Source organism: Carcharodon carcharias, chromosome 9 (assembly GCF_017639515.1).
Source record: "Carcharodon carcharias isolate sCarCar2 chromosome 9, sCarCar2.pri, whole genome shotgun sequence".
NCBI lineage: Eukaryota > Metazoa > Chordata > Chondrichthyes > Lamniformes > Lamnidae > Carcharodon > Carcharodon carcharias.
In genome coordinates, this window is record NC_054475.1 from 57,807,751 (window position 1) to 57,835,563 (window position 27,813).

At 47.5% G+C, this 27,813-nt stretch overlaps 1 protein-coding gene across 4 annotated transcripts in view; it reads left to right on the plus strand.

The window, feature by feature from the left end:
• Nucleotides 1-27,813, plus strand: part of LOC121282125 (bile acid receptor-like) — a 187,439-nt gene that overhangs the window by 67,043 nt on the left and 92,583 nt on the right. For 3 of the 4 annotated variants that reach the window (XM_041195611.1, XM_041195613.1, XM_041195614.1), the window contains exon 2: nt 23,688-23,833. In XM_041195611.1, coding sequence (XP_041051545.1) covers nt 23,737-23,833 — 97 coding nt within the window. In that variant the 5' untranslated portion in view covers nt 23,688-23,736. Of the gene's footprint in view, nt 1-8,395; nt 8,466-23,687; nt 23,834-27,813 lie in introns of those variants that run through there. The other variant, XM_041195612.1, reaches the window with a different exon arrangement.

A 27,813-nucleotide genomic window follows, 5' to 3' on the forward strand; every position in this document is an offset into this window, starting at 1 on the left:
TATGGAATGGGAAGAGGTGCCATAGGCCCTAAGCTTTCCATTGTCAATAATTGGCTGAGAGCTATCCAAAAAACTTCCTGAAATTTTTCCTGCTTTTCTTTGACTTCTACCGATAAATTTTTCCTCTATTCTGCTGAAGGTAGTTACTCAAAGTGGAATGCAGTTCCATTGAGGACTGGAAATCTCAACTGATTTTGGTCCTCTGTAAGTCATGTGCAGTGGAGATAATTGTAGTGACTGCACTGCCTTCATGGTTGAAGTTAATAAAAATCTTCCTGGAAGAAAAAAAATGGCTTGCATTTATATAGCACCTTTCATGACACCAGGACATTCCAAAGCATGTTTGCACCCAATGAACTACTTTTTGAGGTGTAGTCACTGCTATGATGTAGGAAATATGGCAGCCAATTCGCACATAGCAAAACCCCATAAATAGCGATGTGATAAAAATAAGATCATAATCTGTTTTTGCGGCATTGGTTGAATGATAAGTATTGGCCTGGACACTGGGGAGAACTCCTTAGGTCATCTTGAAATGCTGCCATGGGATATTTTAGGCTCAATTGAGAGGGGTCAGATTGACATTTCATCTGAAAGATGACACCTCCAGCTGTGCAGCACTCCCTCACCACAGCACTGAAGTGTCAACATAGACTATGGGCAGAATCATTCCAGTTTTGCACTGTGCGGTATCAAGCGGGAAAAAGAACGTTTTACCCGCTGGCCACGATGGCGGCTTTTCGCACCATATTGTCCCAATCTGGCCTCATTAATCATACATTTGCAGGAAACACACCGTTTCACCAGCAGATGGCCTCCAATTCGCCCACCTTGCCATCACCTCACCACTTTCTCACGCCATGTGCTGTATCTAAAGTGCAGCTGCGCGCACACCTCTCAGTGCTTCATGGGACACCTGGCCTCAAAAGACAAGAAGAAAGCAGCCCACTGAATTCAATGGCGTGTCCCTCAAGTGCCTTTTGGATGCCGTGGAGGCCCGTCGTGATGACCTCTACCCTTGCTTTGACCACAGGATGCGCAGCAACATCACCAATCTGGCTCGGGAGGCAGTGGCAGCAATAATCAGTGCCAATGCCCTGCAAAAGGGGACAGCCACCCTGTGCCGAAAGAGAATGAATGATCCCCTCCCTTCCACCAGGGTAAGTCACTCTTCTCATCACTGTCAACTCACACACCCACAAACCCATCACACACCGCAGGGATCTCACATGCTGCCATTTCAAGGGACATCACCATTCATTCTCTCACACACACCTTCATTGTCCTCATCCTGTCCATGGCACCACTCAACAGCCAAAAATGACAGGCATACTTATCACCTGGCCTGGCAGGCATCCTGCTTACACTTCCTCCATCTGTATTCATGCAGGACAAGCTGGCACACAACAAGATTGGTAGAGGAATATCCGAAATCAGGGTCCTCAAGGGCTTTGAAAATAGAGTCATCCAGCTGGCCGGTGAAGATTCAGACCATTGCAGTCTTGATGGTGAAGTTAGCAATGCTTCACCAAGTGAGGATCCAGCAGTGCAACATCCATCAGACAAGTATGCTATGAGTGATGTGTCCTGTTCTGCAGTCCCCTGCCATGCACTAATTATCTCCCTTTGCTTTCGCAGGCACATCTGGGTAAAAAAACGGAGGACCCAGGTCCTAGACTCAAGCCCTGACAACACCACAGAAAAGGAAGTTGCTGAAACCCTCATTGAAGACCCATCACAGCACTTAGCAACACCCTCCACACCAGCATAGAGACACACACCTCACTGGGACCAAACTTTAGAGTAGCCTCGGGATCAAAATCTGGTGAGCACATCACACTGTCTGATCAACAGCAAGTGGAGGCAGGTACTTCCCAGGCTCCAGCACTCAGAGGACTACTGGAGGTCAGAAATTTGTGAGTCCAAGTCAGATGACAAGCCTGTGGACTTGGTCATGTCTCAATTGCTGGACCTACAAAGGCAAGCTCAGGAACATCAGGAAGGGATGTCCACTGCCTTCCTCAGATTGCAAGGCACATTGGAGGTGTCTGTCCACCTTCAGCCTGAGGTGATAGCACCAGCATGCCAAAGCGCTGAGGTCAACAGTGGTAGGATGGCAGCCACCATGGAGACCTTGGCCCAGCACATCGGTCCTGCACAGCTGCATGGACTGAACTCCATCACTGACGCCATAGTTAGCCTCCAACAGTGTCAATGCAAGAGGGGTGCGGGGCTGCTCAATCTCACTCCAGCTTCTCCTTCTCCTCAAGGAGTCAGCCAGGGGCCCTCGCGCACCCATAGGCAGGAGGGTCAGCCGATGCACACACTGGGGCTATCCTGGGAAGGGGACTCCGGGAGAGTCCAGCCCATCTCCCTGTAACCCCAGCAAATCCAGCTCCACAGGCCGAGGAAGGTACCTCTGCCACTCAGCAGGACGCCGAAAGCATGCCAGGGTTCTCCAGGCCTTGGCCGTCAAGAGGACTCTGGTCAAGGTCATCACAGGCAAGGTGTAGCTGTCAGTAGTCTGCCTCCACATTCACTGTGGATGTCAGGGAAGCACCAAGACGTAGCGACAGGATTAGAAAGGTTAAGAAGATGTAATTGCACAGCCTGGGCAATCACTTGTACTTAATGTTCACTATTGTAAATAAACTCCCAAGAATATCTCCTTGCCTATGGCTCGTTGTTATGATGAGCAGTGTTTGTGTCACTCAGATGTGAAACTTTGGTCCCTGCACAAGATAAAGACAGGTGTCTCAGTCCAGGGCCACTTCTCTGTGCTTTGTGCAACCCTCCCAGCACACTGATGGTATGCCTTCACTGTCATTGGACACATCAGTAATATCTGCAGCTCGATGGGGCTTATCATTGCCGCCAGAATGTCCTGGGCCAGCGGCACTCTCTGTGCTCCCAGCACCTTTGAGGTGGGGCTGCCCACCCCACATCAGCATTTGTGTTTGGGACTGTGTGGTCCTGAAAGGTTCAGCTCATGACGGATGTCACAGGATCAGGAGAAGTTAAATTTCCCCGCTTCATCTCCATGATATGATCCTGTTCACAGAGCAGAAGTGAGGTGCCATCAGCCAGACAGGAGTCAGACATTCACACAAGCTTTGTGAGGATCTATGGAATGTCCTCACCGCATGTCGTCATCAACTTCCTGGAATGTAGAGACTATGGGCATCCACTGCATCTCCATGACAGGAGCCTTATCACGTAGGATATGTGTGCTGTCATCAGCCAAACAGGAGTCAAACGTTCACTGATGTAACGTGAGGATCTATGGAGACTCCTCACTGCATGTCGTCATCATCATCCTCCACGAATCTAGCAGCTATAAGAGCCTCCTGCGCACACCTGCCTCGTGTGACCAGTGCGAGGCCATATCATCATCATCCTTGCCTTCAGGGACCTCCTCACCCTCATCCCCGTCGACATCCACCACATTGGAGGAGACACGCAGCTCCACCACCTCCCCCTAAGTCAGCTCATCTCCATGTTGCAGCACCAGGTTATAAAAGGCACAGCAGACGACGACGATGTGTGACACCCTCTGGGGACTATTGCAGGGCTCCATCAGACTGGTTCAGGCACCGGAACCTCATTTTCAACATTGCGATAGTTTGCTCCACCAGGTTGTGAAATGCAGCATGAGCCTCATTATACCTTCTCTCAGCTGTAGCCTGAGGCCACCACATGGGCATCATCAGCCATGTCCTCTGAGGATAGTCCTTGTTCCCAAGGAGCTAATCCAACTGAATATTCAGTGAGTGGAAGCCCTTGTGATTGACATAGTTGACCACTTGTTGCCACGGAGATCTGAGTGCAGTCGATGGCACCCTGCGTCAGTCGAAAACCTGAGATCTGGGCAAATCCCAGCGCTTTTGCTTCCTGGCTTTCCTGATCCCAGGTGAAATGCACAAAGTTGTGTGCCTTTGTGAAGGTGGGGTCCGTGACCTCCTGGATGCACTTGTGGTTGGAGGCTTGTGGTATCCCACAGAGGTCACCTGTGGAGCCCTGAAAGGAGCCACTGGCGTAAAAATTGAGCACTGTGGACACTTTCACAGCCACTGGCAGAGGATGCCCTCAATGTCCCCATGGTGCCAAATCCTGCAGCAGGTGGCAGCTGTGACCGACCAGTTCCCTAAACATGCACGGTCTTTGGCAACACTGGTTCTTTGTCATCTGCAGAATGACAAATGCCATCTATAGACTCTGGGTCTAGCTAGGCACCAACCAGTGACAGATCGCTGTGGCTTTTCAGTGGTGTGTGTGGGAGCCCCAACCGCCCCTTCTTCCTGAGGGTGCTGCTCCTCCCTCTGCACAGCCAGGCACCTCCGTCACTCTCTTCTCCTTTATCTCTGCTCCTTGTAAGCCATGAGGCACACAGCTGGGTCAGCAGACTCCATGATCCTGATGCACTCTTCCTGCAGGATGAAACAGGGAAATGCGTGGGTTAGCTAAGAACCTCTCTTGGTTAAGTCTGAAGGTCCCTTAACGCATCCCAGAGAGTGCTGGCCACCACTTGGATGGCCAGAGATTAGTGCGCTGCATGGCCACCCTAAAACCCCACCCACCTCTGCCCCACTCCACCTGACCGATTGGTAGCAGCTTTGCCCACTGGACTGCCTGCTGTGCTCTCATCTCAGGTGTGGGCATTCTCCTAAACCACACTGCAAAGCTGCACTGTTAGCTTGAACCATGAGGGATACCAGTCCAAACCAGAATGATGATATAGCAAGGGGCTGTGAGTGTCTCCACCAGTGACTGCTCCATGGCCAGCTTTAGCAAGGAGATTGTACAACGTGCCCAGTTGTCCAGTTGTTCTGCAGTCCACTAAAATGCTCATCAGTTTGCAGTCTGTGCCCAAGAGGTGAAAAGCTCTGGAGCATTTGATGGCACTTTCATGCCTCTGCGTTGCTTGAGTGGGCAGATAATCTGGAGGCCCAACTGCAAGCATGGCAATGTGGCTGTGCCTGAACTGTCTCAGCTGCAGAGGAATGGTCACTTTATACAAGGTTTCCATAATGTGTAGCTGCTTCCCTCCCCAACGACCCCCCCGGCCGCCGCCACACCCCCCCCCCCCCCCCGACACCATCCCCACCAGACATGCTTGTGGATGACCATCAACTGCAATACAGCCCTTTCCCCGGAACCGCACTGTCAGCCAGCCAGGAAAACATGATTTGTCTGTGCCCTCGCCTAAATGGGCAGCGCCTCAACCTTGAGGTCCAACAGGTGATCCTCGCGAATGCTGCGCAATGTTACTGTGCACTCACCTCCAAGTTTCCCTTGAAGTGAAGTTCACCAGGTATGTGCCTTATAAATGTTATTGTGAAATATGTTGGTGTGCAATCACGCCGATGTGCTCAGTTGATCCAGACTGGGGGGATCTTTCTGGCAAGCTGGGCTTATAATGATATGCAGATGTATTACTATGAGGTTCCGGATGTGTGACGGTGGGAAACATGGCCCACCATTGACAGACGGAGCGGATGATTGCAAGCTGGTTTCACAACGTCGTGAAACCGATTTTTGGCCTTACTGCCAACTTGTCCATTCATGCCCGCCATGAGTGGGCACGGAAAATTCCACCCTATGTGTTCAAGTCTCTGACTTTCTGACTCAGATGCATTAATACTAGGCTACCAAAGAACCATGTCTGATATCTGGATTCACCCCACATGACAATTGATTGGGCCAGTTCCTTTCCTTTTCTCTAGTATTATTCAAAAGCCCTGTATCTTAAGTGGATAAATTTGTAATTATTGTTATCACCATAGACTAAGGGCACACAGGTACTTTTCTCAGCATTGGAAGCATTTTATTATTTCTTAGTCTTGACACGCTCATATTATGTATATGTAACAGTATATTCAAAAGTATATTTTCACACAATATGCCCTTATGAAATTATGAATTGTCCTCATCCAGGCTTATAACTTGAAACAATCTCAGGAGAATTTCATTTTTCATATAAATACATTTTGTCACTGAGTTCTGGAGTTAGGAAAGAGGGAAAAAAAACAACTTTATCTTCCTGAGTGTTGGAATCTGATGAGTTGCCATGACAACAAACGCTCTGTGGTTAAGGTCCATACATTCTCATCATTTCTCTGAAGTGAGGCTGTGTCTGTTACATCATCTTAAATTCTGAACTAATTTTAAAGAGAGAGCCTTACCATCAAGATCCCTTGCAAAGAGGGAACTTTGCCATTTTACAAGTAAAATATCATTACCAGAAGAGGATTTCAGAATTGGGTCCTCTTTGCGAGAGGGAACCTCAAGGCCAGACCCTTTTAAATGGGAGGAAGGCCCATCACCACATTCTCAAGGGGAGCAGGGATCTGCAATAAGTGCCAGCCTTGTCATCAGCACATCCAAATGGTCCCCTTTAAAGGGAAGATGGACATTAGGAATCCTTTTGATGAGGACAACTCATCATTAGGAAAGATTTTAAAAAGCAGGCCTCACCATCAACAGCCTGAAATTTATGTCCCTGCTGGGGCAGGAACGGCACCGTAAAATGTGGCAAGACATTCTAAACTTCACTGACTTCAATGGGAACGTAAAATTCCACTGCTGTAAAATTTCACCCAATAATTCTTTAATAAGTAACTTTTTTATATACCTGGTAATTAGTTGTTAACATTTGATTTGTTTTCTTTCTGTCAATTTTTCAAATGTAATTTACAGGACAGGGTGAACTTGGATGAGAGAAGTTACGGAAACTGACAGAGTGAGGAGGCTGAATTATTACCAGTGGAAAGAGTCATTAACTGAGAAACAGTACACGAAACTTGTCATTTTCACCATGTGTACTAAAAAGCTCCTGATGATGGCAGCATCACCTATTGTTCAAAAAGAATAGCCACCTCTCGTTCCCATATAGCTTCAAAACTCCCTCCAGACATAGATAGGAACTGATAAACAGAAGATAGTTAAACTAAGTGTAATAATTACTTCAAAAATCTGATTTTTGATTCAATTTAAATTAAATATATAATGGGAGATGAAGAACTCCAGCAGCTAACTACTTCATATGGTGCAATTCTCATGTTGCAATTGAGTAATAATGTTATTTATTAGAAAAATAGCATTGTTAAAACTGAAGTAGTGTTACTATGGGCAGAATTTTGCCATTGGCGTGCAGGATCAGCGGGGGCAGGCGGGGGCAGTCGGGAAGCCTACCGCCGCCCACGATCGGCAGTGTTCCGGGATTTTACGCAGGCAGGCCAATTAAGGCCCATCCAGCGTGATACTTGAGTGGCAGCACAGAGCGCTGCCTGTGAGTGCGGGGGGAGGAGGGCAAGCAGGCCGAGCACAAACTTTGTGCGTGCGTGTGAGAGAGCACAAAATAATCTCCCTTAGAGAGATGAAGAATATATTGAACAAATTATTGAACATCAGAAAAATTTTAAAAAGCATGTCCCCTCATGTGACTCTGTCACATGAGTAGGGACATGTTTTTAATTAAAAACTGAAGCTTTTATTTTATTTGTATTTCCTTTTGGAAACCTCATCCCGCCCATGGTTGAGGCTTCCAAAAAAATGCAAAGGCCGCTTAGCCTTTTCACCTGCCTGCCAACCATTAGATTGAATGGGCAGTGAAAAATTAAACTCAATTAATAACTTGATGGCCTCACTAGGCCTTTTAATTGTCGGCTGGTATGCTGCTGGCTCCAGTGTGTGTCTGCTGACCGAACTATCGTGTGACTGTGCATTGACATCAGCATGCTCAGCAACGTCATCGTGCGTCATTTCACGTTCGGTTGGGTTGGACCTATGTCATACAGCACAGACACTATGGGCAAGTTTTTCTGGTTGGCGAGTGAGGGCGGGGCCCACTCATTGGTGCATAAAATGATTGGGGATATGAATCAGCTGCGCGCCCACTGAACTGTCAACGGCCTATTAAGGCCATTAGAAAGCTAATTAACTGGATTGATGGACCTGCCTGTCCAACCGCCGCCCCCCCCGGCCAAACCCCGACTGGCGGCACCGATCGGAAGGCCAGTCACCGGCACCCGCTCCTGGACTTCTCCCCCCAACAGGGCAATTTTAACCAGCCGCCTGTTGGGAAACTGATGGGAGTGATTGCTTTATTCATGTTATACACTGCTCAATTTTAGTCTCCATTGAAATCAGTGGACATCAATATTAGGCGTGGTGTAAAATGAACATTTTGTACAATCCTGCATTTTCTCATGTGCCAGGTTAGGTTGAAATTGTCCCCATTTCAGCTAAAGCAAGTGCAATGAAGCTACTGGTTTATTATTTTTCAACATTTTTGTTCTGGTCTGACTATTGCTGATAACACCGATAATAACACCAGGCAGTTTGAAGAGGACAGAGTCCAAACCGAGCAGAATGTTAACCACACAGAGTGTAGGTCGGGCAGTGTAAACCGTGTGGAGAGTCACTGGGTGGAGTGTAAACAAGGAGCTGTTTAAGCTGGGCAGAATGTAAGCTTTTCACAGACATCTTCCCATCAATACTTCTGATGTCGAGAACGCATTTTGTAGCAGAGGTTCTGCAGTTAAGAAGAGCTAAGTTAATATCTTCCTTTTTCATTAATTCCTTAGCTGCTCAAACTCTTTTTCTTACTTCTCCATTTGACTGAGTCAGATGCATGAAACCATATTCCTGTGCAAAGTTGTGGAGCAGTTTGTTAGTAAACTGAGGAATGTTGTCTGACACTACAACCCCAGGATGCTATGTGTTGTGAAGATTCTTCTTAATGATGTAGTGACTGCCTCTGCCGTGATGCTGCCCATCTTTTTGAACTTGATATAGCACTGAGCCCAAGCTTGTAGATGATGTATCCGCAGCTACAATTATTGGCAATTCTTGTTCGTAGTGCGTTAGAGTTCCTTGTGAAATTAGAAGATTTTTGATCTTGACAGAAACATTTTGCTGGTCCATCTTCCAGCACCACTATTGATCTTGTCTCAACAGCTGTCATAAAGGCTCGTTGATTTCTGCCAAGTTTGGTAGGAATTTGCCAACTAGGTTGACCATCCCATGGAACGTTTGTAATTCTGTGATGGTTCTTGGCTGTGGGAACTCTCAAATCACCTTGATTTTCTGCAGGTTGGCAGTTATTCCTGAAGCTTGCACAATGCGGCCTAAGAGCTTTACCATAGGCTTTGCAAATGTACGTTTGTTATTCAATGTCAAACCTGCTTCTTGTAGAACCTTGAGGATTGCTCTCACTCGACGGTCATGTTCTTTCCTCGATGAACCATGTACAAGAATGTAGTCCATAAAGCATTTTACTCCTTCCATGCTTTCCAAGGTCTGAGACATCGTTCTTTGGAATATCTAAAGTGAAGAAGCAATTCTGAATGGTAAGCTGCTAAAACAATAATGGCCAAATGGGGTGATAGAAGATGTTAACAATTTGGATTCTTTGTCCAATTGATAAAAGCCCTTGTTTGCATCCAATTTTGTGAAGAAGGTGTTTTTTGTTAATTTGGAGAGATTTTTATTCATTGATACCATCGGGTGGATTTCGTGCTTTACTGACTTGTTTAATTGAGTCAAGTCCAGGCAGATTCTAATTGAATGATTGGCCTTTACTGTGACCATTCCAGTACACCACTTTGCTGGGATTGTTACTGGACAGGTGACCCTTTGTTGTGACATGTACTCAATCTCACTCTTGACTTTGTCTAAGAGTGGGTGAGGGTCCTTCCTCACTGTGAAGAGATGTATAAGCCGAGCATTCACCCTTAGGGTTACATGATATTCTGTTTTCAGCTTTCCTAAGCCTGAAAATAGGGATAGGAATGCATTTCTGAATACGCTGAATACATTACTGGACTGTTCATCAGCAATTTCATCAGCCTTATAAATCAGCCTCAACTTCAAGCATGTTTTTCTGCTCAATAATGATGACTCCTGGTTCTGTATAGCATACAGGGTTCAATAATTTCTTTACTCTTGTATTTTAGGGCAGGATTTTTAGGTCGGTGAGCAGGCACGTGCCTGACCCGATCGGATGCAAAATCGTGTGGGATGGTATTGGGCAAGTGTCCTGACATCATCCTGTGCTTGCATGATATTTCGGTTGGCGGGTGCTCGCGAGTGTCAGAAGTGCATCTGCCAACAATTAAGAAGACAATTAAAGTTAAAGTTCCAATTGCCTCCAATTTTTCCTGGTCCATCCAGCCTTACGGTTGGCGAACAGGCGGATCTGCCAGGCGGACTTTGCATTTTTGCTGAAACCTCATCCAAGGGCAGGATAAGGTTTCCGTTATTAAATTTAAAAAAATAAAAATATATGGGCAGAATTTTCATCATGTATATGATCAGGTGACTGATTGTGAGGTGTGGACAATTTTCTCCTGATTTTAAAATCTTTATTTAATTGTTTTGAAGTTTTCCGCTTCCTGAGACAGCTCTCTGCCTTCAGGGAGCTTTCATTCAATGCTTGCCTGCAGCCACGCTTAGGTCAGTGCCCACCCCCACCCTGGCAGTACCAGGCATTTCGGCACTCACTTCACGCTGGCTAGCCGTTAATTGGCCAGCCTACGTGAAACCATAGTAGATGGCTGATTGCAGGCAGCGGTCCAGCCCCCAGCCATTCCCGGGCCCACCGATCATGTCCACACGGCGGCCTAAAAGTCCTGCCGTGTTGGCCTATTACTTTCAGTGTAATCCCTCCTGGACCTTGCAACTGAATGGAAGATGGCTGTAATGTGATATTTTTAAGCCATTTTAATTCATTAGTTAATACTGAAACACCTGTGCCAATATCTATCTTGAATTCTGTAGGGTGGCCATCAATTTCTAATTTAACGCTCCAACAGTTATTTTCTGGTTTATTTACTTCTCCTAGGAAGGTTATTTGTTTTATTCAGTGGCTCTTCCGCTTCTTGGATTTGACTTGGTCTTGTTAGTTTCTCCTTTCTACTGTGAGCTACTTGTATTTTAGACTAGCAGACGATTTTAAATGTCCTAACTTTCCACAGTTGTGACACTCTGCTCCCCAGTTGGGTATTCTTCCCACTTGTGCAGGATTTCCCTACCACACTGAGAGCATCACAAGATAGCGGTTGGTGCGCTTTCCCCCAATATTGTAGGCTTTTACTTCAACGCGCTTTCTCTTTTCTGGCCGACATATTAAATGGCCTCATTCAGTCTTTTCCAAGGCACTTCCCTTTCCCCATGAATAACCGCTCGGGTTTTGCTTCTTAAACTCAATCTGTGCTGCTATTTGTACTGCCTTTTTAAGATTTAAATCTTCCCTTGTTTGCAATAGATCTGATAGGGTTTTATCTAAGGCCCCAACCATTATGCAGTCATGTATTAATTTAACTCTGAAGATCCTGTAGTAGCAATTTTTGTCTAGTCTATGATGATTACATTTTTTTGAACACTAAAGAATGAATCAAATGCTTGGAGGACTATATCTTATGAGCCTGAAGCTTCCTCTGTCTTGTTATTATGTTGTCTGCAATAGCTCCTACTGCATAGAATAAAGTGCTGACCTGATCCTTTTGTTCCTTCTTATGCAAACATGAAGCTATTCGATATCTGGAAAATCTCTTCCTCCATTTATCTCAATGTTGAGTCTGTTGTGAATCTTCAGCACTTCAGAAAGGTTCTGGGAGTGGCAATGTAGACTCCATGCTTGTCCTAAGCTCTGGATCTGTTTCTGCTTCAGTAGTTTGGCTTGCATTGGGGTGGCAGTTTCACCATGTTTCGTAATGGGTTTGGGATCCAGATGGGATTTCTTTAGGGTTTGCATGTTACCCTAAGGATACTACCATAGACTGCTATTCATAAAAAGCTATTCTTATTTACATCTCTATGTATATTTCAGTAACCCTACATGAGGTTGTACTTCTGCATCTCTCCAAATCTCAGTCAATTCATCATGTGAAGTTGCATCATAGTTACATCAGCAGTTACATTAATATCAGCTGCTCCTGATGTTAACCCTTTACTCTACAATTATGGGTTTTATATACCTTTAGGGTTGTTTGAGGCAGGGAATGGGTGCTACACATGGACTGAGCTGGTTGGCCCATGTGGGGGGCCCAAGATTGGATCTCAGGCCTCATTCACATTTTTTGAGTGAGCCCATCAAGATTCCACAGGTAGCTAACCTTTCTGAAGAAAAGGAAAAAAAAAACAAATATTGAGTTGACTACATAACAGCAACAGCCAGAAGGTAACTCCTGGGAAAGGAGTGTGGAGTGGCAATGGTGGAATGGTTGATCAGTTTACTGGTGATATAGAGTTAGAGGTGGAATCCTGCTCTTCCTAGCTCCAAAACAGCATTAATTATTTTTTAGCTTCAGTCACACTGACTGCTTAAGAATCCTGGGCAGAGCCAGATCGGCTACGATATACAGTTTAGCAAAGGGGTCCTAAAACTGACAATTTAAGAAGCCTAATGCCTGTTTTAGGTAGCTATTAGGAAACCCTGAAAAACAACCTGACCCAATATTGGGTTGAATGTCTATCCAGCACCCTTTGGGCACAGGATGTTGTTTTCGAAAATTGTTCCCAATGTGCCCGTTTTAAAAAGAGAAGTTCAATATTTATCCCAATTATCAACCTCAAGCTGGCTGGCTGAATGAAAGGAGCCACTCTGAACTGATGAGAAACCCTTCTTCTATACTTTCCACAGCTCATTTCTCAACAAAGATGAAAATTACTTGGCAAGGCTTTGTGTTGCTCTGGACTGTTATAAAACAGAGTTTCCAAGCCTCAAGCATTTGGCAATGCTTATTATATATTTAGTAAAAAGAAACAGAATCTGAAATGGGCTTTTGAACAGATTGCTTCATTCCTTCAGTGCACTAAAGATCAAAAACCAATGCTCAGACATTTAATCCTCAGAATTTGGAATATGAAAATCAGCGTCAGTGACTTTCAGTAAATTAACTCCATTACTACCCGTGAGTGACGTTAGGAACAATGAGTAACTGAGCAAATCCCTTTCATCAAGCCACAATGAAGGTTGAAGTAATCCCCAAATCCCAACTTTGATTATTATAAATAGCATGGATACTCAAATCCTGAAAAAGTATCAGATCAAATCCAAATCTGGGGTGGGTTTCACCCAGAACTGGTTTTGATATATTTACCTCTTGAAATAATAGCCTTTATTGTATCAGTTTGACTCATTGGCAACACTTTCCTTTCCAAGGCTAGAAGGTTAAGGATTCAAACCTCATTCCAGCTTTTGAATATAAAACCTACTCGCAATATTTCAGTACAGCTCTGAGAGGGTGCTGTGTTGTTGAGGGTGCTATCTTTCAGCTGAGATGTGAAAGGGCTTACAACAGCATTTTGAGAAGAGCAGGATGATCTCATAGTGACCTGCTTTACATTTTGCCTCAACCAATAACACAAAAAGCAGATTAACTGGTTGTTTATCTCTTTTGCTGGCATCATACTTTAAATAAACTGGCAGCTGGGCATTCCTACAGAACATTAGTGACTATACGTCAGAGGTTAATAATTGAATGTGAACACACTTTGGGGCCTAGTAAACATGAAAGAAGTTTAGAAACATAGGCCTGAATTTTCAGCAAGTTGGGCGTGCGCAATTGGCAGGCCTGGGAGCGGCCGGGAAATGAACTGCCGACTGCGATCGGCCCCTGACCGCAATCTCACACTGGCTAGCAATGACGTTTTCACAGGAGCGGGCAGGCATTGAGGGAAGGCTCCCTGAAGGCAGAGAGCTGCCTCATAAGCTGCAGACCCGAAAACCATGAAGTAAAGCTTTGAAAATCAGGAAAAAAACGTCCAAGTATCACAATCAGGCACCTGAGCATATACTTGATAAAAATGCTGTCCGTAGACTTTTATTTTTTATTTTATTTAATACCAGAAAATTCACCCCACCCTTGGATGAGATTTCATGAAAAATGCAAAGTGCTGATTCGCCGTCCGCCAACCGTAAGGTTGGACAGACCACAAAATATCAGGGACTATTGCGCCGTTAATGGGCTTAATTGCTCTCTTAATTGTCGGCGGGCATGTTTCTGACTTTTGCAGGCGCCCCCCCAAGCAAAATATCGCATGCGTGCGGGATGCTGTCATGGTGCTCGCCTAATGTCTTCTTGCGCGATTTTACGCCCAATCAGGTCGGATGCGCACCCGCCTGCCCATAAATTCTTTTCTCTGCTTTCTGTTCTTTCAACCTTGAGAGTGTTCTATCTTATGGGACTTTGCGCTTTATTCAAGTTTCTTAATAATAAAATATATCTGACCGCTGATATCAAAGAACTTGTCAGAGAATTCCCACTGCATCCAGTCTGCCACCTGCCACCCCAATAATAGCAGACCATTGGCTCTTCTTTCCACTAGTCAAGGCCCATAATCACACAAACCTTAATTTTTAAAGAGCGTTTATTTTTTTTAATTAATTTCTAGTCAAGAAGATGGCAGGTTATATTCAAACTTGTGGAAATGAAGGAAAACTGGATGAATATAGGGAATATTGTTGAGCAGGGAGGCAACCAGATGATAAAGGATGGACAGTAAATGGACAGGAGTGAAAACTGATGGACATGAAGTGGGTAACGGTGGGGAAAACAGGTAGAGAGGAGAGGAAACCAGTGGCAGAAAGCAAAGGTGATGTACAGGAGAAGTATTATGATGGGTAGAAGGGACCACTGGTGGCCAAGATTGGAATGGTGAGTGTTGCAATGAGTCTAGTGATATTGCAGTGTCACAGGATGTGGATTGAAGGAGTCTAGTATCTTACCAGGCTGCCCACCAGGTGACTGCCCAGTACAGCTCGATTACCTGTACGCAGAATTTGTGTCGTCCATTGCTAGAAGCTATCAAGGTTGCGTGAGGTTTAAAAAAAGTGCTTGTTTTAACACGTGGCACAGTATGGTGTGGTGCAGTATCATGTGGTCCAGCATGGTTTGGTGCAGCATGGTGTGGTGTAGCATGCTGTGGTGCAGTATGGTGTGGTGCAGCATAGAATCATGCAGCATTGTGTGGTGCATTATGGTTTGGTGCAATATGATGTAGTGCAGCAATGTGTGGTGCGGCATGGTGTGGTGAAGCATTCTGTGGTGTGGTATAGAATCATGCAGCATTGTGTGGTGCATTAGGGTGTGGTGCAGGATGGTGTGGTGCAGCATGATGTGGTACAGCTTGGTGTGATGCAGTGTGGTGTGGTACGGCATGGTGGTGTGGTGCAGCATTTTGTGGTGCAGCATAGAATCATGCAGCATTGTGTGGTGCATTAGGGTGTGGTGCAGGATGGTGTGGTGCAGCATGATGTGGTACAGCTTGGTGTGGTGCAGTGTGGTGTGGTACGGCATGGTGGTGTGGTGCAGCATTTCGTGGCGCAGTATGTGTGGTGCAGCATGGTATGGTGCAGCATTTTGTGGTGCGGCACGGTGTGATGCAGCATTTTGTGGTGCAGCATGGTATGGTGCAGCATGGTGTGGTGCGGTATGGTGTGGTGCGGTATGGTGTGGCATGGCATGTTGTGGTGCAGCATGGTGCAGTGCAACATGGCACGGTGCAACATTTTGTGATGCAGTATGGTGTGGTACAGCATGGTTTGGTGCGGTATGGTGTGGTATGACATGGTGTGGTGCAACATGGTGTGGTGCAGCATGGTGTGTTGCAACATGCTGTGCTGCAGTATGGCTGGGTGCAGTACGGTGTGGTGCAGAATGGTTCGGTAGAATATGGCACGATGGAGTGTTGTGATGTGCAGCATGGTGTGGTGCAGCATGGTGTGTTGCAACATGCTGTGCTGCAATATGGCTAGATGCAGTATGGTGTGGTGCAGAATTGTTCGGTAGAATATGGCATGATGGAGTGTCGTGACGTGCAGCATGGCGTGGTGCAGTATGGTGACTCCTGTGTCCGCCCACCAACCGTATTATCACACAAGTGCGAGGTGCATACCAGACGTCAACACACAAGATTTAACATTCTCCTGGGTCAGCCGTGCGCCCGAATCTAACATGTAAAATTCTGGCTTATTTACTTAAAAGCATACTTAGGCATTTAAAATTTAAGATTTCCAGAAAAAATAGGGGACATGACTTTTTTCAGAAAACATGTTGAAAGATTTTTGAGGAAAAATAATAGAGCACCATCTGATGCTTTGACAGGAAGTCATGACAAGCAGCTCATCAAATTAACATTGCAAGACCTACCTGAGTGCCATTTACTTGTGTGACAGGGAAACATAACAGGCCAGGGTCGATAATTTAAGATGAAAATCGATTATGCAACCCATGTACCTTTTGCAATATACCATAGATGACTCCATGGCCTGAGCACTGGAATAGATTTGCACACTGTCCTTCCATCTAGTTCAGAAAACTAGCAGTAATAGTCCTTAGCAGTCTCAGTTAAGTGCATGTGTCAATGGGCATAAACCCACAGCACAAAGGTATTTCGATTTTGCTCAAACAGAAAGGTAATAAAGTGTGGGGAATAGAAATGTCACACCAGTACATCTGTGTGTGCTGTTCTCAAGTTGGACAATGCAAGGCCTGTGCCATACCTAACCCGACGGAGTAGATACTTGGTGAGAAAATAAATAGATTTGTTTATACCAATTCCCAGCAATGCTATCTATCACTATAATGAGCACAAAAAAGTTGTATATTTAGAAAGCAACAGAGGGCACTTTGGATACACAGGGCTGGAACTGTGCAAGTTTATCACTGTGAGATTGTGCAATGTAAACAGGGCCACTGAAGTAAGAAAGCAGAGCCCAAAGAGAACATGCTGACTATCCTTAAGGGATTAATTAGTGTATTGCTCAACAGTACCATGACTGGTGGATGCTTGGTCATTCTTGTACATATAGGTTGAAGTTATGTTTGTATAGGTGTCAGGGTGAGGATAAGAACAGCAGGTGCTTCATATGGCTCAGTGAATATAATTGATGAGTAGGTGAGCCATAGACCAAGGGGATGAACTTGAATAGTGTAGGCTTAATCAACTCAGATAGGAAACAAGGAGCAACCCCTGTGCTACAACGGGTAGTCCAGAGATATAATCTATATCTGGCCTCATATAAACTACAGTGGCATATTGCAGACTGCTGCTGTGTACACTTATCCAGCTCGCTGATGAAGATGATTTAAATTTTAAGTTACCCTGTCACTGGAAGTGTATCTCAGATAGACGTTGAGAGGATGGGAGGCATGTGAGACAATCAGGAAGGGTGGTAGGTGATTGGCACATGGAAGGAGTAGATGAGAAGAAGGGAAGGCAACAGGGGCAATGGGGAGGAATCAACATGGATGCTGGAGCCAGGTGGAGGGCTCCTGCACCTCTGAGATTCACATTCAAGAATGCTTGGTTGTGGTCTCGTGCTTCCTTTAGTTAGATTGGGTAGCCTGAACACAACAAACCTGCTGCTCAGAGCAGTCCACAATCAGGAAATGGATTTCAAGCAGGCATTGGGCCTCTTATTTATATGTACCTATTTTAGAAGTGAATCCTGGCCAACTATACTTCACACTTTACTATATGGCAGGCAGTGCACTTCCAGCACAGAATATGCATATGCACAACATCAATATTGGACACTTAAGTGCTTGTTTTACACCAGCCTAAATAAGCAATTGCATGAGATAACTGGTCTCAACCAAAGTGGCAGTAAAAGTATTGCAATTGATTCAGTGCCCTTGGTTAGAGTTGGAAAAATTGACTATTCTCAATCATCAGCAAAGGGATGGAAAGCATTGCCGAAATGCTGTAAAGCAACATTTAGCAATAGCGTGCTGAACAATGCTTGAATGGTTCAGCAGAACCTTGTCACAGCCTTGGTTCGAACATGCACAAAGAGCAGAACTCCAGAGGTGATTTGAGAGTGACTGCCCTTGACATAAAGACAGCATTTGACCAAGTGTGGCATCAAGGGGCCCTAGCAAAATTAAATTCAATGAGAATCGGGGGAAAGTTCTTCACTGATTGGAGTGATGCCTAGCACAAAGGAAGATGATTGAGGCTGTTGAAGGACAATCACCTTCATCCCAGGATATCGCTATAGGTGTTTATCATGGCAGTTTCCTAGGCTAAATCATTTTCAGTGGCTTCATTATTAGGTTAGAAGTGAGAAGTACATCAGGAGCATGTATCCTGGTGACCTAGCCGTCTGCATCATAGCTTATAGAGAGCGGAGACGAGGAAAAGAGAGCGACAGATGCGTCTGGCTGGGCAGAGGGAGGAGTAGCACCATCAGGAAGAAGGGGCGGCTGGGGCTCCCGCACACACCAATGAAGAGCCACAGCAAACCATCGCTGGTCGGCGACTAGTTAGACCCAGGGTTTACAGGCGGCGCATGTCATTCCTACAGATGACTGAAACTAGTGTCACCAAAAACTGCGCATGTCCAGGAAACTGGTTGGTCACATGCTGGGAGGGTGTTTCCTCTTTTGGGGGAATCTAGAACAAGGGCCCACAGTTTAAAACGAAGAGCTCTCTCACTTAAGACTGAGATGAGGAGGAATTTCTTCACTCAGATGGTTCTTAATCTTTGTAATTCTCTCCCACAGAGTGCAGTGGAGGCTGGATCATTGAATATATTCAAGGCTGAATTAGGCAGATTTTTGATTGCTAGGGGTGTTTAGCGTTATGAGGGACAGGCAGGAAACCCTGCTGGAGGATTTGGCGCCACATGGACATGGAGGGCATCCACTGCCAGTGGCCATGAAAGTGACCACAGTACTCAATTTTTACGTCAGTGGCTCCTTTCAGGGCTCCACAGGTGACCTCTGTGGGATATAGTAAGCCTCCACCCACAAATGCATCCATGAGGTTACAGACGCCATCTTCATGAAGGCTCAGAACTTTGTGCATTTCACTCAGGATCAGGAAAGCCAGGAAGCAAGAGTGCTGGAATTTGCTCAGATCTCAGGTTTCCCACAGGTGCAGGTTGTCGTCAACTGCACTCACATGGCACTCAGATCTCCGTCGCAACAAGCGGTCAACTACATCTATCCCAAGACCTTCCACTCGCTAAATGTTCGGCTGGTGTGCAGCCAACACAGACGCATCCTGCAGGTCTGTGCACAGTTCCCAGGGAGTGTCCATGACTCCTACATTCTCAGTAGGTCTTCCAGGTCCAGAGAGGCTGCAGGTTTGGCTCCTCGGGGACAAGGGCTACCCACAGAGGTTGTGGCTGACGACACCCACACAATGGCCTCAGACTGCAGCAGAGCAACGCTATAACAAGGCTCATGCTGCAACTCACACCTTGGTTGAGCAAAGCATCGGAATGTTGAAAATGAGGTTCGTATGCTTGGACCGGTCTGGTGGAGCCTGCAAATAGTCCACAGAGGTTGTCATGCATCATCACCGCCTGTTGCGCCCTTCACAACCTGGCACTGCAACAGGGGGAGGAGCTGGCTGAGGAGGAGATGGAGGAGCTGCATGTTTCCTCCGATAAGGAGGACATCGACGGGGATAAGGGTGAGGAGGTCCTCAAAGGCGAGGATGAAGGCAATGAGGCCATCGCACTGGCCAGATGAGGCAGGCGTGCTCGGGAGGTCTGCATATCCGCTAGATTCATAGAGAATGATGACGACATGCAGTGAGGAGACACCATAGATCCTCACATTGCATCCATGAACGGTTGACTCTGGTCCTGTCATGGAGACACAGCAGATGCCCATAGTTCCTACATTCCAGGAGGATGATGACAACATGCAGTGGGGACACTCTACAGACCCTCACATAGCTTACATGAATGTCTGTCTCCTGTCTGGCTGATGGCAGATCGCTTGCGCTCTGTGAACAGGGTCATATCATGGAGATGCAGTGGTGAAACTTTAGCTTGTCCTGATCTATGGCATCCTTCATGAGCTGAATCCTTCAGGACCACACTGTACCCGGACAATGATGCTGATGGAATGGGCAGCCCCACCTCAAAGGTGCTGGGAGCACAGAGAGAATGACAGAACTCTGTGCCGCCAGCCCAGGACATTCTGGCGGCAATGATAAACCCCATTGAGGTGCAGATATTACTGATGTGTCTAGTGACAGTGAAGGTGCATCATCAGTGTGCTGGGAGGGTTGCACAAAGCACAGAGAAGTGGCCCTGGACTGAGACACCTGCTTTTATCTTGTGCAGGAACCAAGGTTTCACATCTGAGTGACATGAACACTGCTCATCATAACAGGGAGCCATAGGCAGTGGAAATGTGCTTGGGGGTTTATTAACAATGTGAACATTATGTACAAGTGATAAATACCTGTGCCCAGGCTGTGCAACTACATCTTAACCTTCCTAACACTGTCATTACATCTTGGTGCTCTCCCAACATCCATAGCAAGGTAGAGGCAGCCTGCTGACTGCTACACCCTGTCTTTGATGACCATGGCGGGCATCCTCTGAATGGCCAAGACCTGGAGGTCCCCAGCCTCCTTTCGGGCTCCTGCTATGTGACAGTTGCACCCTCTCAGCCTGTGGAGTTGGAGCTGCCAAGATCATAGGAAGATGGAATTTGGATGGGCTGGACACTCCTGGAGTCACCTGGGTGGATGGCCCTGGGGTATGCTCCTGCTGATCTTCTTCCCTATCGATGCCTGAGGGCCCTTGGCTGACTCTTTGAGGAGAAGGGGAAGCTGGAGTGTGATCAAGTTGCCCTGCACCCCTCTCGTGTTGACACCGTTGGGGGCCAACTATGGTGTCAGCGGTGGAGTTGAGCCCGCACAGCAGTGCAGGACCGATGTCCTGGACCAAGGTGTCCATGGCAGTCTCCATCCTACCAGTGCTGACCTCAGTGCATTGGCATGCCGGCATTATCACCTCAGACTGAAGGTGGAAGGAGTCCTCCATCGTTCCTTGCAATCTGAAGAATGTAGCAGACATCTCTTCCTGATGTTCCTGAGCTTGCCTATGCAGCTCCAGCAACTGTGACATGACCGAATCCAGTGACTCCACATCTGACTTGGACTCAGCAGATTTCTGGTCTCCAGCAGTCCTTCAATGCCAGAAACTTGAAAGTCCCTGCGCCACTTGCTGTGGATCAGACAGTGTGATGTGCTAACCAGATTATGACCCCATGGCTACTCTAAAGCTTGGTCCCACCGAGATGTGTGTCTCTGCACTGGTGGAGGATGTGGGTGAGCACTGTGACAGGTCTTCAATGACCGTTTCAGCAGATTCCTCTCCTGAGGTGTCGTCAGAGCTTGAGTCAAAGACCTGGGTCATGGATTCCGTCGGCTGCTTCCCAGAAGTGCCTGCGAAAGCAAGGAGAAATAATTAATGCACAGCAGGGGACTGCGGAACAGGACACATCACTCACAGCATGGCAGTCTGATGGATGTTGCACGACTGTTCCCTCACTTGGTTTAGCACTGCCAACCTCACCGTCAGCACAGGAATGGTCCAGATCTTCACCAGTCAGCTGGATGACTCTATTTTCAAAGACCATGAGGACCTTGACTTCAGGCATTCCTCTACCAGTCTGCGGCCTCTCCCTTTTGTTGTGTGCCAACTTGTCCTGCATGAATACAGATGGAGAGAGTGTAAGTAGGATGCCTGCCAGGTCAGATGATATGTATGCCTAGCATGTGTGAGTAGTGATTGGTGCCATGGATGGGATGAGGGCAATGAAGCTGTGTGTGTGAGAGAGTGAATAATGAATTTTCTTAAACTGGCAGTGAGTGAGATCTCTATGGATGTGTGATGGGTTTGTGTATGTGTGAGCTGAGAGTGACTTACCCTGGCGGAACAGACAAGATTAGTCATCCTTTTTTGGCGCTGGGTTGCTGTCCTCTTTTGCAGGGCATTGGCACTGAGCACAGCTGCCATTGCCTCCCATACAGGTTTGATGCCCTTGTTTGCTGGCCCTTGCCCAGTGTGGGGGTAGAGGACATCGCAGTGGGCCTCCACAACATCCAGTAAGCTCTTGAGGGAGGCATCAGTAAATCTGGGGGCAGCATGTTTCCTCCCTTTGGCAGCCATCATTTCCCAACAGCTTCCTATTCCTTGAAGAGTGCCAGCTCTTTGCTTTTGGGGTTCAGAGAGCGGGTATGACAAAAGAAGCCCGATGGTCCTCCAACGTCAACGTGACTCTTTGGGGTCCAGAGAGCAAGTGCATGCTAGCGAATATGAAAGGGAGAACAAGAGCATGTTGTTAGTTAAAGTCACCACACTGTCACAGTGCATGCCAGGTACCCTGGTGAGACAATGGAAATCTGCATTATGGTGCCATCGTCTTTCAATGATCAATAGGGACTCCAGGTTTGAGGCTCCCATCAATGAAGAGGCTACATTGAATGGATGCATAATCTGAAATTATCACCTCTGTGCACTGCACTTTTACCTTCATCTGGCACCCCCGCTTCTCCACACCCAGTTGCACATGGAGCGTGCCCATCTCCAGCTCATGGGCATCCTGCTCAAACCTGGTGAGCAGCCATAGGTTGGGTGGGCCTTAACCTGTCCATGACCTCTCCAATGGGTCATGGCTTGTTTTCTCCTGAAAAGACATTGATTAGTCCACTCTCTACCTGCACCTGAAGAACACCTCGCAGGGCACATCTGAGTCAATGGCCCTCGAGCCGCAAGGCACTCAGTCCAAGCAGCCAGGGCTCACGCCCTTGGCCAGCTCCGGTGTGACTGACAGTTGGCACTGAGACTCTAGCGCTCCTGAGGTCCATGGTGGGGGCTGGGGTGGGGTGGCTGCTATACCTTAACACTTCTGCACACTGACCCATGCTAACACGGTACTCACCGTTCCTGAGCACAACAGGTCATTGAACCTCTTCTGGCACAGCATCCATGTGTGCCGCACCATGACATGGCTGCTTACCAGCGCTGCCACCTCCTCCCAAGCCCTCTATGTGAGGTGCGTTGGCCTCCTCCTCCCATCTCTAGGGACAAGGTGTCCCTCCTGGCAGCCACCTCCTCCAGGAGGACTGCAAGGCATTCATCCGAAAAATGGAGGAAGGCCAGAGTGCCCACCTGACCTGCTCTCCCGCCTGGCATCTCTAGCCACACTCGACTCTATCACTTGAGTTTGCTTATGCAGAACAAATGTTCTTCTGTGGAAGCTTTCAAGGGGCTGTGCCATTTTTAAACCAGCTGCTAGGTCGCTATTGGACTAGGGTCAGGCAGGGTCCCGCATGGCCCTTCCCGACCAGTGAGGAGCCGTCTTTCACACTGGGCAGGCCTTAATTGGCCTGCCAACATGAAATTGCATTTGGGGACCGATTGCAGGCAGCAGCCAATTCCCAGGCCCACCAATCATGCACGCCTGCCAAAGGTAAAACTCAGGCCATTGAATCAGTTCAAGAACAGGATCACCACCATTTTCTGAAGGGCAATTATGAATGGGTAATAAATGCTGGCCTTACCAGCAACCCTCACATCCCATGAATTTACTTATTCTTAGATTCTCTTCCTACTGCTTGTGGGGTTTTTTGGTGACCAAATGAAATTGGACTGAAATCAAATTCCATCCCAATGCAATCTGTGATCGATCAGAAGTACAATAATAAAGGATTGTTTACTTGTTATAGAATGGAGTTTTATAAAAGAAACATAAAACATAAATGAGAAAAAGTGATTCTAAATTGATTTACAGTTGGTCCAATTTGCAGGTAGGTAGCTATTATGCAGGATACACTACTTTTGGATAATAGTGTTCACATTTTTACTGTTGTAGCATTTCAATCTGAATAATTAAAATTTGTTATGACCGGCTTTCCTCTTTTTACAGTGTCTATCAAGGAATTTTTAAAAATCTCTGAAGAGTAATCAGTATATGAATGAAACACTGGACAGGTTCAGAGGCCAACATGGCTGCACACAGCCACTTAGCTCTCTCAGATGGGTACTGCCTTGCAGAGCCACCCCAGCTTTATGGTATGTATAAATTCTTCACAGTTTGGCTACATTTGTTATAATTGGAAGGTAAAAATATCAGATAGGTCCCCAAGGGATAAATAAATATCTGTTATAATGCAATTCTTCAGAACATTTTGGGCAAAACTCTAGAATGAGAATTCTTTGGGTGCTGTGCAGACGCTCAGGGTGGGATTTTCTATGCCAGCTGCTAGGGATCCCCTGCAGCAGATCCGGCAAGCCAGCCAAAAGTCTATTGACTACAGTGGGACCAGAAGATCCCACTGGCAGCTGGGACTGGAAAATCCCACCCTGAGTTCCTAAAACAGTTGGAAGAAAGTCTGGTAGTGTCATAGTGTGGTACAAGGATGAATAACGAGAGGCATCCTTTACTTCCACCTGAAGCAAGAGTTAAAACCTTTGTGTGCAAATAAATGGCCTGAAGTCAGCTTCAGAACCCCTCTCCAAGATTGGTTTTCCCTGAGGTATCCATCTCCATCATCATCACAAGCTGAACTCAGGGTCATCTAGTCTGGAGATTGCCAGTCAACCAAGAAGACAAGTAGCTCACCTGAATATGGAGCAAGCGGATGCAGGATTGTTCATCTCCAGTCCATATTTAACCACTCTTCCAACTGGTGCTGCTCCTGACCCCAGAACCTTCAACCACTGGGTTCACCCACTAGCCCCCAACCCAATACCAACTCTGGTAACTCCAGGCTCCCAAGCTGACTGCCACCTTTGAGCACCACAGTTCTAGGGATCAGACTTGATTCTGAATCCTGCACTTCCAGGCACCACCTCCAACCTGATCCAACCTCCGTCACCCACAAAACCACATTCCCCTTCCTGATTGCGACTCCTTGCCTTGCAACTTCCATATCCCTAATCTAATCCTGACCTCTAGCCCAGCTCGGTCAATGGCCCCAGACTCCGTTCCCACATTGTCTTGATCCCCTCCATTTCAATCCAACCCTGCACTGATTTTTAGTTGAGGGCCACTGCAACACTAGGGGCAGAATTTTCCCATTATTGTGCTGGGCTGGGCCCCAAATATAAAATGATGCGTGATGACATCGGACGAGCGTCCCGACATCACCATGCGCCATCACGATATTTTGTTGGGCGGGCACGCATTGATCTCCGATGCACGCCCACCATTAATTAACGGGCCACTTAAGGCCCATGAGACACCAACTGACGGCGATTTCTCGGGGCTCGTGTGATCTTCGAGTCGGCACGAGGACGCAATGGGCAGGCGGGTAGGACATGTTTGTATAAACCTCATCCACTTGCGGGATAAGAGGGCTCAGTGGGGTCGTGAGTGTGCTCTGTCAAATATTGATGTTTCAAAGTTACTGATACTTGCCTGTGTGATCTGCAATACTTAAAAACGCATACCAGCTGTTGGGTCTGGACTCACAACCTTCAGGTCAGCACTCTGCAGTGAGGAATCTTTTTTGGGCCTGCATGTTTCAGGAAGCCTTCCCTTAGCCTGGGAATGGGAGCTGAACTCTCCATTGGAGGCACCTCCTCCTAGGAGGAAGGGAGGGCTAGAAGGGGGAGGAGGCCAGGAGTGCAAATTCAGCCTCCAGGGGAGCCACCTTTGGGAGGTCAGGCCCAGGCACAAGGGGTGCAGGGCCAAGAGGTAGTCCAAGGCAGAAAGGGCCGCAGAAGACATCACTATCCTGCTGCCAGGGTATACAGGCAGCAAAGCAGCTACCTCAATAGGTCTGAGGTGCAGTGCCAAAGGAGGTTCCGTCTCTCAAGGGAGACAGTCAGCTATATCTGTCAGATGATTGGGCCTGAGATCTCCGCTAGCTGTGTGGGTGGGCACCCCATGCCAGTGGCTCTATAGGTCACAGCTGCCCTCTGGTCCCTTCTAGGGGTCAATGGGTGATCTTTGCAGCATCTCCCAATCCTGTCCACACTTGTGTCAAGCAGGTTACAGACGCTCTGTTCATTGACCTTCATCCATTTCTGCTGGGACTAGGCAAGTTAGACACAGCGAGCCAGAGGCTTCGCAGCTATTGCTGGCTTCCCCCGTGTCCAGGGTGCAATAGACTGCACACATCAAGGTGCCAGCAGGTGAGCCCTGCGCCTTCGTCAACAGGAAGGACTTCCACTCCATGAACGTGCAGATAGTGTGTGATCACAGGTGCAGATTCTACAAGTCTGTGCAAGGTACCCAGGCAGGTTCCACGACACCTACATCCTCAGACACTTCCAGGTGTCGGGGCTCTTCAGTGCTCCAGCCTGGCTGGATGGATGGCTGCTGGGTGACAAGGACTATCCCCTCAGAAGGTGGCTCATGTCACCTCTCCGCCATTCAAGAACAAAAGCTGAGCAGAGGTACAATAGGAGCCACGCCTCCACAAGAGCTGTGGTGGAGAGAGCCATTGGTCTTCTCAAGATGCGCTTCCGATGCCTGGACCACTCAGGAGACGCACTCCAGTACCCCCCAGATCGTGTGTCGGTGATAGTGGTTGCATGCTGCACTCTCCATAATCTTGCGCTGGAAAGGGGGGGGATGCTGTGGACAATGACGACTTAGACTCAATGGCTGCGGATGCACACAATGAGTCCAGCAGTGAGTCCGAGGATGAGCATGCACAGGGAAATGCTGAAGGGGTTGACGCTGACCCGGACATACTCCAGGGAGGCAGGGACACGCGGGAAGCTTTAATCCAATGAACCTTCAGCGAGCACACTATATATGGACCTCCAGGACAAGCCTGGGCTGTATGCTCCATATTCAAGACCTAAGTGCAAAATCTGCCATGTTAGGAACATTAACTATGGTCCTTGTTAATAAAGCTGAATGTCCCACAAAGCACTGATTACATTATTGGAAACCATCCACCTGCAAAACAAAAGAGGCAACCTCAGCCATGGTGACATGTCTAGATTTAATATTGCAACCAAAGAAACTTAATGAAACAAAATGAAAAAGGTGTTAAAAATCACACCAACTCATAAAGACCTCATTGTGGGCCAACACAAAAGCACCGGTGATAAACCCATGGTGTGCCTAAGGTGCCTTATATTTACGTTTTCAGGTGCTACGTCTTGGTGCTGACTCCTCGCTGGGAGTGGCATCTGAGATATCCTGCTGACTCTGCTGTCCTGTTGGCCTCAATGACCTTGGCGGTCGTCCTTTGACCCGTGGAGCCTGTGCTGGCCCCGCCTGGGAGGGAGCTGCCAGTTCCACAGCTGGCATCTCCCCAGTTGTCGCAGCCTCACCAGATGCAATGATCCCTGGCAGTGGGACGAAGGAGCTGCAGCCCTCATCTGGAACGCCCTGAGGGAAACCCGCAGAGATGACAGGCAGCTGCTGCGCTGACGTGAAGTCACTTTGGACCTCCCTGCTCACTATGGATGGATAGGCACCAAGTTGGGAAACTTGGTGCCCAGACCATCTCCCACACTGGCACTGACCAGCTGATGTCAATGCCGATGTGAGGGCTTGCTTGTCCGAGCGCGTTCCCAGGATGCCCTGATGGGTCTCCTGGAGGAGCTTCCCCATGAGAGTCGCCAATCTCTCCATGGAGGATGTATGGCGCTCGGACATAAGGCTCATTGCTTTGGCAATAGTCCACATAGACTCCTCAAATGCTGTGTCGCGGACAACTCCAGAGGCACATCATCATGCACAAATTGAGCATGTGCCTGGTCCCCTGCAGTCCTCCGTCTGCTGGCGCCATGGGCACTCTGTCTCTGCCAGCTCCTCCAGTGACTGTGAAGTGCCCTCACCCCGCTGTGCCCCAGGATATTCTAATTCCCACCGAGGTGCTAGTATGTGAGCTGGTGCCTGCCTGGCAGAGACGCTGCTGAGACTTTGGGGCCCTCAGGTATGAGAGAGGGCCTCTGCTGCTCCTCCTCCAGGCCCTGCTTCGCTGATGCTGAAAGGAAGAACCAGGACATTGGATCAGTTAATGTGGAGACAATGTCACTGTGCATCCTTGTCCCCCGGATCATTATGCGCTCATCCTTTCATAAGC